The sequence below is a fragment of the Lutzomyia longipalpis genome, chromosome 4 (genome assembly GCF_024334085.1).
Source record: "Lutzomyia longipalpis isolate SR_M1_2022 chromosome 4, ASM2433408v1".
Lineage (NCBI taxonomy): Eukaryota > Metazoa > Arthropoda > Insecta > Diptera > Psychodidae > Lutzomyia > Lutzomyia longipalpis.
In genome coordinates this window covers 3,676,156-3,693,182 of record NC_074710.1, presented here as the reverse complement: position 1 = coordinate 3,693,182, position 17,027 = coordinate 3,676,156, and the positions used below count along the sequence as shown (strand labels likewise).

Here is a 17,027-nt window from a genome sequence, read left to right as displayed (position 1 = left end):
CAGAAAGTCTCATCACAATTCTTTTTAAACTCACATGCATTCTTGGTTGCAAATCTCTCTGGAAGCTCTAAAATACTCTTTTTTTCCTAACTTCAAGAGTATTAGTCTTCTCATTCTCAGTTCTCAACATTTTTAGCGCATACAAAAGGTTGCCATATGAGGAAAATCTTCTGCAGGATTTTAACCATCCGCAGTGCATTCAACAGAGGTGCTCTCAGGCAGGGTGCAAAGAACCCCCATACATGCCACACTTGCTTAAGTATTCCACGAAAAGACATCCAATTCAATCATGGGTTGAATTTTGCAAAGTATTATCGACATACCCTGTAAATTGAAGACGTGGAAAGTGGAATTGCAAATTTACAACATTCAAGAAAAAGGCTCCGTTTTGGCAGTGAATCTCTAAAGTTTCAAGTTGATTTCCCTTTTTGCATGGGAGGATGGGGTGCCCATTTGCCAAATTCCATCCGCAGTGTTGCGCATCCCGAGGGGGGTTTTTCTCTTTCTTTTTTTCCTGGATGGGGGTGTTTGGGAAAGAAGAAATTGAGACGGTGTCGCTGTGAATAGAAAAAGTTCGCTCAAACTTTGGCCCCAACTGAGACGGAAAATGTTTATTAAATATTTATAAGTGTTACTACCCAAGTCCAGGGTGGGTTTTATGTATGCACAGGAGGGGTGTGTATGGTAGGATCCACCACACACACGCCTCATGCATAATTGATGGGGAAGTGGGTTGATTGGTTTATATCCAAGTTGGTCGTAAGCTTACTACCCAGAGTGGAAGTACAGACACACATTGCAATGGAAATGTTTCGCCTTTTGGAAATTGTATTTCCACCAAATCTACTTATATAGAGTCGTAATCTTAACTTGTGGCTATTTCACTTTCCCACCGTGTGCCCCCACCGCACAACCTCCGTACATCGTCGTGTCAAGGTTCAAAGGCAGCTGCGAGGGAGGGAAATCTCATAAGAAAATTTATATATATTTGCTCCTGCTGGCATTCCCGTGTTTTGTGCCACGCTTCCCTCCCGAACATTGGGGGTTCTTTCTCTTGGGGGTGTATTGGAACCTCCATGTGCGCCAGGGAAAAACAGGGAAAAAAGGCATAAAGTTATATTTCTTTCAGTTCACTACCGTTGACCACAAGCTGAATTTACTGGACTGAAGTGAATTTAATATTGTGCTCACCCCCAATAGAGGGTTCACTCCCTCCGCTGAGGAGAAGCAAAGGTAGGAAAACATTTTCTTGCCTTCCTTTTGCTTTTCTTTCATTTTCTCTATATTATAAATAATACAAGAATTAATTTACTTGCACTCCCTCCATCTCGAACCAACCCCCCAATGTTGGTTTTTTTCTTCTTTTGTTCACTCGTTTGAAGGTGAAAAAAAAAAGTTACGGGGGAGATTTCGATGCGATGGGGTGGAAAAGAAAGGGTCTTACAAATTTAAATGGGAAATTGAACAACAGAAACCGCTCAGTATTGACAAACTTTCGGGATTTCCGAGGAAATTTCTTGTAATCCTGTGCTAAAATATTCAAATTGGGTGTCAAAGTGTTGTTGGGTAATTGGGTAAAGGCAAAAGGGATATTCAATTCGAATTACTCCTACCACCTAATTTTAGCGTATGCATGCATGTTTTATTTGAAAAAAGAAAAGAAAGGAAAAATCATTTTCCTTAAAAATTCTTTTTTCTGGAAGCCTTTTGAAATTATTTTCTTTGTATTCAAGAGATTTTAAATTGATTTTAAATAGGTCGTTTTTTGTCATTTTTAATAATTTTTGTTATTTAAAAAATAATTATTGTATTGTTGACTGACTAATAATTCAATATTTCATAACCATTTGGCATTATGTAGCAATAAATGCATATGCATTATCATAAATTTTTGAAAAAGATGAACGCATTCAAATCAAACGTATAGCAGTCAGTCAAATATGGTTTATTGGATACATTACATTTTTAATAAATAAATGCAATAGCTATATATTATCATCAACGCTCTTGAGATATTAAAAATATTATTACTTTTTCTCGGTTAAATCATTGTTAAAAAAATGCTAAATTTTTAATTTATTTACCCAATCCGCCAAAATATGTACCAAAATTTAGAATTTTCAATTTTTCCCTTGAAGTTTAGACATATTTTTGACTGAAATCAGTTTTTTTCATTTTCTGGCTCTCCTGTTGGTTTTAGAGCAAATCTGAATGGATTTTTGGGTCAACCCGTACCCGCAGGTTCGTCGATGAGCCTGATCGATATGTACCAAAGGGAAGTTTCAAATGCAAAAAATAAGAATTTTCAATTTTTCCCTTGAAGTTTAGACATATTTTTGGCTGAAATCAGTTTTTTGCATTTTCTGGCTCTCCTGTTGGTTTTAGAGCAAATCTGAATGGATTTTTGGGTCATCCCGTACCCGCAGGTTCGTCGATGAGCCTGATCGATATGTACCAAAGCGAGGTTTCAAATGCAAAAAATAAGAATTTTCAATTTTTCCCTTGAAGTTTAGACATATTTTTGGCTGAAATCAGTTTTTTGCATTTTCTGGCTCTCCTGTTGGTTTTAGAGCAAATCTGAATGGATTTTTGGGTCAACCCGTACCCGCAGGTTCGTCGATGAGCCTGATCGATATGTACCAAAGCGAGGTTTCAAATGCAAAAAATAAGAATTTTCAATTTTTCCCTTGAAGTTTAGACATATTTTTGGCTGAAATCAGTTTTTTGCATTTTCTGGCTCTCCTGTTGGTTTTAGAGCAAATCTGAATGGATTTTTGGGTCATCCCGTACCCGCAGGTTCGTCGATGAGCCTGATCGATATGTACCAAAGCGAGGTTTCAAATGCAAAAAATAAGAATTTTCAATTTTTCCCTTGAAGTTTAGACATATTTTTGGCTGAAATCAGTTTTTTGCATTTTCTGGCTCTCCTGTTGATTTTAGAGCAAATCTGAATGGATTTTTGGGTCATCCCGTACCCGCAGGTTCGTCGATGAGCCTGATCGATATGTACCAAAGCGAGGTTTCAAATGCAAAAAATAAGAATTTTCAATTTTTCCCTTGAAGTTTAGACATATTTTTGGCTGAAATCAGTTTTTTGCATTTTCTGGCTCTCATGTTGATTTTAGAGCAAATCTGAATGGATTTTTGGGTCAACCCGTACCCGCAGGTTCGTCGATGAGCCTGATCGATATGTACCAAAGGGAAGTTTCAAATGCAAAAAATAAGAATTTTCAATTTTTCCCTTGAAGTTTAGACATATTTTTGACTGAAATCAGTTTTTTGCATTTTCTGGCTCTCCTGTTGGTTTTAGAGCAAATCTGAATGGATTTTTGGGTCAACCCGTACCCGCAGGTTCGTCGATGAGCCTGATCGATATGTACCAAAGGGAAGTTTCAAATGCAAAAAATAAGAATTAATGAATAAGAATGAATATGAACATGTCAAATATAAATGAGGATCTTAGTTATTTTTTTTAATTATTTCTTTTTCAACATTTCAAAATTTAAAAAAAGCCGAAATCACATTGAATAGATTTCTGGCAACACTCCTGTGTCCTTCTTAAAACGTGTACACAGTGTACGACTACACTCACACACAAAAGTTTTCACAAAAGACGTTTCGATAACTTTATTTTCTCTTCATCAGGCATACAAGGAATGTAACAATATTATATTTTAATTTCTATTCTCAGTTTTACTTTAAATTTAAACTCATAAAAGTTTGCCCAATATCTTTATTTGTTCAAGTTTTTTTTTTTACAAATTTGGAATTTACAATGATTAACAAATAAAAACGGAAATATATTGATATTTGGAAAAAAAACTTTACTATACTTTTTTGACTACTGCATAATGAAGTGACAAAATTATTTTTGCACTGATGTTCGTTCAACCAAGCTAAATCTTTCGATTGACTATGGATTGATTATGAATTTTGTATAAATTTATCCATTTAGGAATTTAAGGGAATACTCCACCAGCATCCAATGAACAGGTCATAGTATTAATCAACTTCAGGTAAACTTCCTTCAATTCACCGTAAGAATTTTCTTCAATATCCTGCATTAGTTTGTAGTACAAGCCAGCCATGTAGTCATGGTAGATATCATGAATATGAATTTCTTCCATTAATTTCTTAACTTCAGCCACATCTTCTACGGTATCCTTGCCATAGTGCTCCTTCATCCTTAGCTTTTGCTCCTGATTAGCTCTCTCCATGAAAACAACAATTGGCCAACGTGTCCGTCCTGTTTGGGCATCCCGACCATCCTTCTTCTTCAAACTAATATCAGAAAAGATGTCCATATAGTCATTCTCAATTAGGTAGTAGAATCCCAATTGACTCATGATTGATTTGGCATTATTGAATTTCTCAATATCAGTGTAACCAGCCAGAGTCATTGCCAAGAGAACTGGTACGTAGCTAACAATGTACGTTGAAGCATTTTGCACAATAGTTTTATACAATTTCGGCGATGTGTTAAAGGGATCATTTGAGTACTTCTTATCGATATATTGACCATAGTAGCAACTGTAGCCAGCTTCACATAAATATTGCACAAGTTGTGGGAAGCATTTCAAATGACCCAAGTTCTTTCGCAGAAAATAGTACATTCCCGATTCCAAAATGCAACCATCATTGGGGGCACCATTGTGATTCTTCTCCAAGAGGTACCAACACCTTTTGTTTCTCCTAATTGTCCCCTCATCCATCAAGTCGTCAATCAAAACGACGTGTTCAACGAGCTAAATATTTGAAAAAATAGTCTCCATCAATTTTAGGGTTAAAAATTTTTGAAATTATATTAAATTCTTACGAGTGCCTAATTATCTATGGAATAAATAATAATAATAAATTCTTACGAATTCAACACACCATCCGAGATAATAACCAAGTTTGATATTTTCCGGAGTGTGCTGTTCTTTTGGTAGAAGCATTTTGTATGTTTCAACTGTTACAATTCCAGCGTATTTTGTTCCACCAGGAATGATATATTCCAAAAACTAGAAAGAAAACGCAACACGAAAGAAAATGTTAATTAAAATATTTTTAATTTAAAAATGGACTAATTTCTGGTAAACTTGAACTTAAAGCTCAAAGTTGGGGAAGCTTTCGAGAAACACAATACTTATACCTCACGAACATGTCTTCCATTTTCAATATCATCTAATGTAGAAGCTCTCTCTTCCAGCTGTTGAACTATTTCTGTAGATTTGTAAGAAATGTTAGTATTAACATTAAATATTATACATAAGATTTAAAACAAACAAAAAAAGATTCAAGTAGAAATTACCGGGAAAATAAGACATGAATTGTTCCCTCTTTTCATTTGAGAACAGCATATCTGGGGTGATTTCGTCTTCTTTAATCATAAAGTTTCTAAAATATAATTGACAAATTCAGAGTATTAGTTTTAATTTTTAAAAAAAATCACTTAAACACATTTTGACCAAAACGACTTCCAGATTTTTCGTCGGTTGAAGGGGAATCTTCGCGCTTAAGGCGCTCAGAGGTAGGGATATAATATTCTCATGTAAGAAGCAAATGTTAGTAATTCTATGATTTTCTAGTTTAAAGTAAATTGCAATAGGTAAGGGCATACCGTTTTAGAGGATCAACTGCTGCTTTGGCTGTAGGCATAATATCGTACATTGTTGTATCCATAAAACCAGAGCATATGTCTTTGGGTGTTGTATCTGATGAATAGAATCGTTTTCCATCCAAATTCCCCACTGAATGCCTTGCATTCATACATACAAGGGCCTTTGGTAGATGACCAATATTGGAATTTTTAAGGACTGACAACACTTTAGGGGCAAACATTATTACACAATTTTTTTTTTCAGTCTCTTCAAACTATATTCTTCACTAACTCTCCCGTAACTAACATTTCACTGCAAAAATTTCTTCTATTTATACTTCGTTTTATTACGCCTTATCATTGACCTTTAAGTGACTTATCAAACACTATATGAATTGAATTCAGATTAATTGAGAAAGTTTTTATCGCAATTTTTATGCAATATGATAATGTTTTTAAAGTAAAAATATGCGCGAAAGTATAAATTGTGTAGGGGAATATGGGACAAAAAGAAAAAATTGAAAAACAGATTTTATTTAACTATATTTCATGAGACAAATAAACTATTGTAATGACTTTTAAAATTATACGTTAAGGACGTATAATTTTAACAACGAACCCGATTTTGCACGTATTTAAACTAATTCGCGTTCTAGTTTGCTCTCACAAAATTGGTACACTACTGAAAGAAACACAGCTCTCGTAAGCTTGGTCAGCTTTTTTAAGTTATTTTTAGATGGTTTTATCTCTAGCTGTGGTAAACCGATTTTTAAAAATCAGCTTGTTTTCGAAAGATACTTATCTCTTCTTCCTAAGGACGGTTAATTTTTCAAACTTGGCTAAACCGTTATTTCTTGGTAGCCATTTTGATAAAACTTTAAGGATATTTTTTTCAATTTCTCACAAATTTTCATTTAAACCTCTTGCATTTGGAACCCATAGTGAATGACTATAGGTTATTTTATATTGTTATTAATTTTTCTTCGTCCCACAAAAATTGTTAATTCTTCATGTAGTTCATTAAAAAAGCTTCCTTTTGATGGTTTTTCTTGTGCGTGCAATCATCCTTTTGGAGCTTTAACTAATATCCCTTTGGCTCTATTATCTCGCTCTCTCTAAAAAAAATGTCGATTTTAATTGGACTCTGTAGGATGATACGGAGTGAAGATTAAATGCTAAGGGCTGAACGAGGTTGAGGGGGTTGTGAGCCTTGTTTTCAGATGCGTTTCTATGGCTACACACCATAGAATTAAAATCGATATTTGAAGAAGTCATAAAGCATCCCACAAAGTCTGTGCAGATAAATAAGTCTCATCACTTCTCATCTCCAATGCGTTTCCATCCCTACGTCTTATCTCAAGCTCTTCCCTCCGTGCCGCACATCCCCATCCGTCCGAAATAATTTTCCTCAATCTTCCGCCCAAATTCTCTTTCCACCCAAATCCCCCCCTACTCACAGAGTGGCGAAACTTTTCACAAGACAGACAAGACTTTGTGTTGGTTGGAAGATGGTGCGAAAATCAGTTGGTGGGACTTTGTGGGCTTCATTTTCTCCTTGGAAGACTCCATGTCACCAGAAATTATCCTTGTCCGCTGTCAAACTCGATGGTGTGCTCACCCGAAAGTTGTGTGGGGGTGGTGCAAAGAAATTTCACCATTCATCTGGTACCCAATCGATCTACAAATTACTTTTTTCCTCCAACAAGCCACCTTTGCGCATTGACAGGGGATATTCTCGTATACCCGAATGTCGATTATGATGATGGAAGTACGCCGCAGTTCAAGTGGAATTATTAGAGGGTTGATTTTCATTTCGTCTTCTCGCCGCACTTGACTTCAGTACCGGCCACCCCTTGTTTCCATCTCTCATGCTTAATTACAGATATTGTGCTCAATTCATCCCCTTTGCCACCACCCCCTTCGTTATCCCACTACAGCACCGACTTTGGCCCACAAAACCACCCCACCCGTGGAGGTACAAATGGAAAATGCATTCAGAGAAATCGGATTAAAAACACCAAAGCCCAGGCAATGGATAACAAGCAAACCACCAGACTTCACAACAAGTCATCCACTTATTGGGTAGTCTAGGGGAAGGCATAGGTACATATATAGCACGTCTGGGGATAAATTTATTCGTGTTATTTATAAAATTGGGCCTATACATTATGTATATATAAAATGTTTTGTAGAAAATTCGTCTGAAAATAAATTCCTAAAGATTATTTTCGTGTCTTTAAAAATAGAGATTTTTATTATAATGGATGATACATAAATGATACATAATAAGTACTTCATGATCTAAATAAGTTATTTTAAAAAATCTGTTTTTTTTTGCTATTAATCCCTACAAACTTCTTTAGTTTAGTGTGACAGAATTAATGAGAAGAATTTTCTTTAGTTTTCCTTGCTCCTTAATTAAAAAAAAAATCTAAATCTTTTTTTTCTTCAATCCTGGCATACCATTCATTTTTCAATAGGATTTGCATCATTATTCATAACAACGTACACGCGTGTGGGGGTGTTTGCTTACTACGTGGGTGAGCTGGGTGGGAAAAATAATGCGATTAATCCATCCAATACTCATTCGAGTAAATAAAATTGAGTTCCTTTGTAAGCATGGTGCTCAAAGAAATCTCACACAGCTTCCTCTCTTGATGTGAAATCTCGAGAATTAATAAAATATGTAATACCTACATTTCATTATTATTAGATTTCCAGGAGAGTGATCCAGAAAAAAAAGCATCGAAGGTTTCAAAAAGAAAATTCACAAAGTCGAGAATAATGTGAGAAGACGGGCGCGTTTTTTTTCGAAGGAATTAATATTTTATTAAATATTTTCTTCAGGGGAATTTTCTACATTTAATTACAAAGAAAATTAATGGAAAAATTTCCGTATTTTACAAAAAAAGGGAATTTGTTAATTTTCATTTGAAAATTTCTTTCATTTATTCCAAAAGAACCTTTTGATGATTTTCTACTAGGAAGTTGGGGGTAAAAATATTAATTCGTTTTCTTCGTGAAATATTTATCAACAGTAATGGAATGTTTGTAGCAACGTAGGACGAGCTAAAAAGCACCGAAGAAATTGCCTTGTTGCTGTTTTTTTTTCTCCAAGGAAATTTTCCAACTTTCGGAAAGGAAAATGAAACGAGAGAGAGAGAAAAAATAAGAATTGCCCATAAAGAAGATTGAGAATCAAAAGGAGGTCTCCTTTAACGGCGTTCTCCTCCATAAAAATTTAACACTTAAATAATTTAACGACAAGTTTAATATTCTGCAATTTTCAACCCCTACAATGCGCCAACATCCTTTCTCTCCAAGAGTTCATTTCCTTCGTTCCTTTTTTTTTCTCCACACAATACCCCCCACATTTCCCCCTCAAATGACATTTCAATAAATCTTTCTCAACTTCTCTCGCACCTCTTGTGCCCATTTTCACGTGGCCATCAAAAATGTATGGCGTGGAAATTGAATAGAGCGTCCCAATATTATGTATCTCGGAGAAAACTTTCTTCATATACTCGGTAGTCGTCACCCCATGAGGGGTGGCTACACATGCGGGGGTTTATTTTTCAAACAATTCCAAAAGAGGCACCCAAATGGGGTGAATCATCCATTCTATTCGCCTTTCCTTTCACCACCGATGTTTCCCTCCCCAACCCCTTTCATTCTATATACATTTTCTCGTTCAGGTCATTTTAACATTTTTCTTTTCTTTGCAATTCCTCGAATTTAGAGGGAAATTGCAGAGTTTTGCTATGAGTTTTCCTTCGCACAGTGCTGTATTTTCTGTGTTGGTCATTGTTTTAGTTTTAAATCAATATTTCTTATTGAATTTAGTATTATAAGTCGAAAAATTGAAAATAGAAATGAGAAACATCCAAGAATAAAAAACTGTTTTTCTGTATTTTTTTAAAAATATATTCTGCAACACATTCACATTGTTTATTTATTTATTTTGAAAGCCACCGCGAGCTATGAGCTTTCAAATATCTATAAAAATCAATAGCTTTCAAACAATTTTTCGTGAGAACTCACAGATTGTTTAAAATAAAAGGCTGCCAATTTGAAATGATTTCTTCAATTTTGCAAATATCCGGAAGCATCAATCATTTAAATCACAAATCTCATTGTTATTTGTCATTCACCTACAAAATCCCATCAATTTGATAAAATATAGATGTCAGTTTTACTCCGAGGAAGCCACAGTGCTTCATTTTTCTATTTTTGGGAGATAAAATCGAATAATTTTCACCAATGAATTATTTAAAAAAAATATATTATTTTTAAATGCAATTTTTCACTGGAAGACTTGAGCTTCAAAGATTTCAAGAGTTTCTTGGTCGCTGAATAAGGCCCATCATCTACTAAATTTTTTAAGAAGGAAAAATCTTACTTTAGAACAACTTCGTATACGATTCGATGACAAATCCCTTCTCGGTTTTTTCATTATCAGTAAAAAATTAGAAAAATCCAATGGATTCGTTTGTCGGTAAAGTTTAAAAAGTTTTTCGGAATTTGTGAAAATAAAAAAAAAATAATCCTAGGCCCATTCGAGTTCAAAGAATTTAGTGTTTGATACAGAACAAAATAATACAAAATCTATGTATGGAAAAGTTCAAATAGTCTCATAAATCCTTCATTAATAGTTAATACGGAAAAATATGTAATGTATGTATATAGAAATGTGTGCTTGTTAACATGAATATTCGTTTCATGTCCAAACTTTTCGATTCTTTTTTTTACCTTTTGCCGAAACTTTTAAATTAGCCTGAAAACAAAATTCAAAGCTAATCGAGGATTGAAGCATGATTATTCTTTTTTAACGAGACTCAAATGTGGTCATGTTTTAAAATAAAAAAAAGGGGGATATTTTGATTCCATGGATACTCCTTTCATATATAATGTGCGACAGAGCATAAAATTAATACTGAATAAACTACCTCTCTCCCTCAAGTTTCAATCCACTCTTTTTGTCGAATTATTTGGATCCAACATCGTGATTCTAATGATATCAATGGAGCTCCTTTTCAATTACATGCCCGTGAATGCGATTTAACGAGAGCCGAAACGAGAGTTACTTGTCAACTCTTGGAAAATTTGTTGTATACAATTGAGAAGGGTTTGGAGGGTATTGCAAAAATGGGGTGAATAGGAACAGTTGCTCTGTGAAAATGTTCTGTCAATAATATTTTTTATTAAATAAAAATGTACACCGTTAGTCAAGTAGTTTAGGTTTTTCTTTAAATCTTCAAAAGAAATTACCTGCAGACTAAAGAAAATTATATATGAAAAAAATTAAAGAATTCTTAAACATTTTACAATGAAAAACGTTAGAAAAGATATGTTAAACTTAAACGTCGATTTTTTTAAACATGTCAAACTTTTGAAAAGAAACAAATACTAGATAAAAAATCCTTTGAAAGTCATAGCTGGGAAACGTCAAGTGCTAGAAATTAAATGTCAAAACTTGAAAAATTAAACTTTTAAAATTAGAAATGAAGCGTCAAACGTTAGAAATAACTGTCCCTGATTACTAAAAGCTTTTAATTTGAATGAATAAACCGGTAATATAGTTAAGTAATCTTAATTTTAATTAAATTTAAATTCTAAACAGTGCGTCAAAAAGTAAAAAAAAAAATATTTGATCAGTAGGATTCTACTGCGCTATTAAATAACGGTGTAGAGGAGTGTTAACCCTTTCGCGTCCACGTAAAACATGGAAACATTCAAACATGCCCTCTCTTAATCACGATATTTATTTTATGGATGCTCTTAGAAGACATTTCTCAGGCAAAACGTCTTCTTTGGCCTCTTTTTCGTGCATTTATTGCATTTTAAAGTTGCAAAAATATTTAAATTCACGAAAATTTAGGAAAATAAATTGTTTCTCTTTGGGTCTATGTATGACCCAAAGAACGCGCCTTTTCTACATCATACTGAATATTCTTTAAAATGAAAAAGCTACCAAAGGTATGTACTTGACCCTATTCACCCTATTTTAACCCCACAGCTAACTGCGAGGGGTACAAGTGAAACGTTGGAACCATTTTGCATTTTTTTTTATAACAGAAAGTCAGAAGTAGAATTGGAGGGTGTGAGTGTGTGAAGAGGTATCACTCGTTCATGCGATAGTAAATCGACTCTTTTGGGGGAGGATGATTGTTTGCCAGGAATACTGGTTGAGACGATCAAATCACCTCCCTCTTTCGGCATTCTTCCGTTTACTATCTTGGCAAGGAGATACTTCAGCATCAGCTCATCTATCAACTTCTTCGCATCGCGTCGAGTGTGTAGTTAAGTTCTTCGCTAAGGAGCACGCAAAGTTATGGCAAAAGGAGGAAGTGTGAGAGGTGGATAATTAATCATTTTTCGTCATACTCCATTAGGTAAGCAAATTTGACTTTGTGATGCGGTTGCGGGATATTTGAGATGCCAATGTGGGTTTCATGAAATATGCGTGGGGATGAAAGTTTTCGGATTTCCCCCCCTCAAGAAATGATATCAAAACTTGTATGTAATCAAATTTGTTTTACAATATATAACTTCCACGAAATTCCATTTATATGTTGAATTTTCAATAAATTTCACCTCATAGGCACTTTCTACATGAACTTGTTATTCACCCATCAACTGTCTTTTTGCTCTATGTAGCGCAAGATTTCCCTTTTCTCTTTGAAAGTTACATTCAAAATATATGAGAAATTGTTGCAAAATATGTACTGTTCAGCATACTTTCTCAAGGGGGTTGCTGTCTATTTTCTCAATCATACACCCCTCAATTCAGCCGAACACTGTGCTCAAATTTCTCATTGAAACCACATCAAATACTGTGTCACGTTTGATGGTACATTGATCGTTTTTTTTTTTCGAGAGAGTGCAGCATACAACAGAAGAATTTCCGGTGATGAAAATATTTTATAGATACATCTTTGTGAAATTTATGAGGTTTCAAGGGATGGTTTGGGAGTCGTTGATTGAGGAAAAGAGAAACCACGAAGGGGTGCTTGGGGTTGGTAAATTGATGCCAACAGCTCAATATTTGTACATTTTTGTTAAAATTTAATATTCACGTAACTTTTTCCACAACAAAGTTATTTTCTGTGTGAAAAAGCACAAAGTTTCTTTAATATGATGTGCGAGAATAGAGCTATTAAGGCCATATTGCCATGAGGATAACCACCACAGCCATAAAGCTTGACAAGATTCTTCTCATGCCATATTTGTTGAAGAGAGAAAAAAAGAAAATTTCAGAAAAAATTTTTAAAAGATTTTTTGATATATTTTTTTTTATTTATTACGGGTTCCATCAATTCAGATGATTTCCCCGATTTTTTGATATTCTTTTTTCATTTTGTTGAAGCAAAAAATCATAAATTTTTACAAGATATTCTTATGACCATTACTGTAGAATGTATGTATGTATAGGAGAATGTGGCCCTATTCCGACCACCAAAGGTTTGCGCAGAATGTGATAAAATGGCATAAAATAAAAAGCAATATTCTTAAATTTGGTACCATTTCAAAGCCCATTTAATGCTCTCCTTTCATACAAACTAACTAACTATTAAAATCTTGTGAGAATGTTCACAGAATGTAAAAAATCTTATTTATTCTAAAATTGTAAAATTGTAATTGTAAGAAAAAAAGATTTTTATCAAAATCGATCCCAAAGTTTCAAAAGGCAATAAATGAAATGAGAAATTAATTTATTTCATAAAAGAAAATCCATTTTATTTAATTAAAGACTAATATATAATTCTGAAAATATTGAAACAAGATTTCTTTTGATCTTCTAGAGCTAAAAATAGTTCTAGAATAATTCTTTTTGGTGACACAGAGCAATCTGTCAAAGAACATTCTTTGCGGATTGATTTGCCATGTAAGATTATGGTGGTACCACGCAGAGACCTTCACTGAGTGTATTGCCAATGAAACTGTGAGTGATCTCTGTGGAATCTCACCCTGGGTGTGTTCCATCCAACACTGCCGAGTCACTCTTCCGCGATGGATATTGATATTTTAAAAATCAAATAAACACTTTTTCAATAAATCACTCATATCAATATCGCGGGAAGTCATAAATCAAGGTGTGGGGGGGAGATGCGAAGAGAACAAAATTACCTTAGTCATCATTATCTATCCATGGATGTTTATCTTTCTCCTACAACAACTAATAATATTTCTTCCACCAATTCTTCCCCATTTATTTGTCGAAGTACTCCGCGTGTGAGTGCCTCACAGTAGTTTCGTTTTGTTTTTTTTTTTTTGCCTTTTGCCATGCAGCCAGTGGGGAGGGGGAGGCCTCGCGAATATGTATTAAAATAGTTTGGATAGGTTGAAATATTGCACATTAAATAAAGTGCACATGAGACCCATAAATAAAGCAAGTGACTGCCAAAAAATTTACTACATAGAGCATTTATATAGTTGCGCTGTGTTTATTCTAAGGGGTGGTGGTGTGTGTATGGGGGCAATTTTGAGGCTCGCAGGTTTGAGGGTGAATGCCAAAATAATTGATTTCGCGCACGAACTCCAAATATCGACCTAACTTATGAACACACAAAAGCAAAGAGACAAAAAAGCACCTGCATATTGCTGTGGTTAACCTTAAAGACGCCAGGGGGGGTTCTTTTAGACGTGAGAGCTCATTTAAACTGTGGACTTACAAATTATGTTCAAAAATTTTTTTTGGGCCTTCAGTTTTTGCAGACAAACTTTTCTTAGAAATTTTTCAGTAAATTTCAGCGCAAAACTAAAAATTTATTTGACCTCTTAGAAAAGAATATGATTTGTTTCGCATGTAATTTAAATGCAATCCACTGCATAAGAATGAATAGAGTCCTTTCTAACCCTATGTAAATAGAAAAAAAAATGTGAATAAAAAAAAACTAACTTGATGATCCCTTAAAGAGACCCAACTTAGAGCTTTAAATACATTATTGTAGCTTTGGCGTATTAAGGGTTAACATTGCAAATATATAACATTTATAGTAGTTAACCTATTATATTTTTAATAAAAGAAAAATATGCCACATTGACCCTTCTTCACCTTCTTGATGTATCGATCCTCTTGATTCCCGCGAAGTGAATTATTTGAACAATTTTTTCATAATTTCTGTTCAAATAATTTACCTCGTATAAATCAACAACTCAACTAGATTCACGTTTTTTTTTTTCAAAGTTGAGTTTTAAAAAAAAAGCTGAACTGAACTTGAATCTAGCCTAAATAACCCAGACCTAAATTGAAAAAACTTAAGCCTAGTTTAAGGATTTAGGCCTAACATAAAAAATAAGGCATAATTTGAAAAACTCAGTCCTAGCTTCAAAACCTTAAGCCTAGCTTTAAAAAGTCAGACTTAACTTAAAAAACTTAGATATAGCCTAAAAAACTTAAGCCTAGCTTAAACAGCTATGCGAGGGCTGCATTGTAAAACCGGCTAAGTCGGTTCGGAGCTCATACCGACTTAGCCGGTTTTACAATGCAGCCCTCGTATGGTATTAAGTTAGGCGGAATAACAGACTTTGATTGAAACCAAGGATCACTCCATCAGCTTTTTTTAATTCGGCTTTCCAATAATTGGATTTAAAGAAAAAACGGAAAAGAAGGAGAAACTCTTATTGTGTGACCCTTAGATGACCTAATTGGAATTAATTAATAATCTAACAATAAGTTAATTTAGATTTAATTAAATTATACCAAATAGGTACAAGTATTAGCATTTAATTTGACTCTTTCTTAATTAAATGAAAATATTTCATCAATACCATTCTGTGGAATCATCAATGGAATGCTGACTTGAAATTCTGTTTTCTTTTTTTTTTTTTAATAGGAAAAAGGACACTGGGGAAAACCTTTGATGGATAGCTAGATGCCTTCTAACACGCAGCATATCCATTTCAGTGAGAGGTGGATGGGGGGGTTGCGGGGAACTCATTAAGAAATAGGTAATATTATCAGCGGAATGGAACTTTTTTAATTTATCCCCGCACCACCTCGTGACCCTCTTAGCCTTTCCATTTGCCAACCCACCCTGACTATATATACATAGATTTTCTTTATGGGGAAAAGCTGCTGAAAGGCAATAGGTGCAAATTAGGGGGTGGAAAAACACCAGGATAGAGGGACTTTTTTGCAGCAGACGGAGAATAATTTATCACACATTTTATTATTTGACCTTCTACTCGTCGTTTTTTTTTCGCCCCCTCACAATCTATGTTGCCCTGACTAATTGAAATTCCGCCCTCGCAGGATTTCTGCGGGTTGGTGGAATATGCTGTATAGTCGAGGGGTTGGTGGTGGAAGAGAATTCCAAGAGAGGGCTGGCTTGTTTGTTCGGAAAGGACTGAATTGGAATGATTGCTGACTTATTAATGAATTTCTTCGATTTTAATAATTTTTTCCCTATAAATTATGGATTTTCCAGTAAATCAATATTGGAAGTTTCTGATAAAACAACATTTTCCTTTCCCTTTTTTCCGTTTCTATACAAAAAACGCATTTATTACGAAGAAATAAATCAGCTTTGGCTCTACAGGAGATTTTCTTCCCAATTCTTATTAATTGCCAAAGAAATTGATTTCAATCGCATTATTGGCTAATTAAGTAGTTACACACTACACATAATTCTACCCTCTTTACTCTCCTAACTTCTCGCACAACTCCTACCCATTTAATTCAGCGGGATTTCACAGTGTTGCAAAATGCAAGAAGGGGTGCAAAATACCATAAACATTAACGTGGATGAAATAAATCTGAGACTTAAGCTTCTCTTTCGCATTGTGCCTGATTTTTTTTCTGTAAAATCTTCCATTTCAACTCGTTTAGTTTTTCTATTCAACTTGGTGATAAAGTGAAACACAACGCTATTTATATGCAAGAAGTTCTACGAGGGGATATGGCAGGAGATAGAGTTGGAGGTATAGCAGGGCTCAATTAATTTGTACATCTGCATCGTCATTCTGCTTCCGCGTGAGGATTTTCCTTTTGCAACTCCATCATTTCCTCATCCCGGATTTTCCTGCCTTTTTCACATATAGGGAATTTTCTCCCCTAGAAGCAAATGCAAGGAGTGCGAACACTGTGAAATGTAGGTCTATCAGAATTAGCATAAATTTATACCCCCACACCGCCCCTTAATAAGTGAGTGGAATTTATGGGTTGTGTGCAGGGTGGATTGCTGCCACAGCTCCATGTAACATCATCAACATATGACCGGGACCTTGTAATTTGGTTACTGAATACACAAACACGGGACTACCAGGGTATACATACGTACATACATATATAGTGAAGTATATAGTACAAAAGAGTGTTTACAGATGGAAAGCACAGCAGCTGTAAGTGACATTAATAAGGAAAACTGTCTTCATTCACATTCTTATGAAGTATCAGTTCAGCTCACATGGTATGCCTCTGTCTGTACCACATCACAATTCAATG

General features: G+C 34.6%; 2 protein-coding genes across 2 annotated transcripts in view; both read right to left on the bottom strand.

Moving 5' to 3' along the window:
* LOC129795731 (40S ribosomal protein S10b-like) overlaps window positions 1–17,027 on the bottom strand; it is a 575,051-nt gene that overhangs the window by 295,135 nt on the left and 262,889 nt on the right. The gene's annotated exons all lie outside the window — the stretch shown is intronic.
* LOC129795594 (farnesyl pyrophosphate synthase-like) lies at window positions 3,720–5,898 on the bottom strand. Its single transcript, XM_055837029.1, has 5 exons — window positions 5,603–5,898; window positions 5,294–5,379; window positions 5,135–5,205; window positions 4,863–5,003; window positions 3,720–4,745 (listed from the first exon to the last, which is right to left on the bottom strand). The coding sequence occupies exons 1-5, from the start codon at window positions 5,821–5,823 to the stop codon at window positions 3,960–3,962; spliced, it is 1,305 nt and encodes a 434-aa protein (XP_055693004.1). The 5' UTR covers window positions 5,824–5,898; the 3' UTR covers window positions 3,720–3,959.

Coding starts and splice junctions, on each gene's coding strand:
- LOC129795594 (XM_055837029.1), bottom strand. CDS start 5,823: ATGTTTGCCCCTAAAGTGTTGTCAGTCCTTAAAAATTCCAATATTGGT. Junction 5,380..5,602: donor GCAGTTGATCCTCTAAAACG/GTATGCCCTTAC, acceptor ATTATATTTTAG/AAACTTTATGATTAAAGAAG. Junction 4,746..4,862: donor TCGGATGGTGTGTTGAATTC/GTAAGAATTTAT, acceptor TCAAATATTTAG/CTCGTTGAACACGTCGTTTT.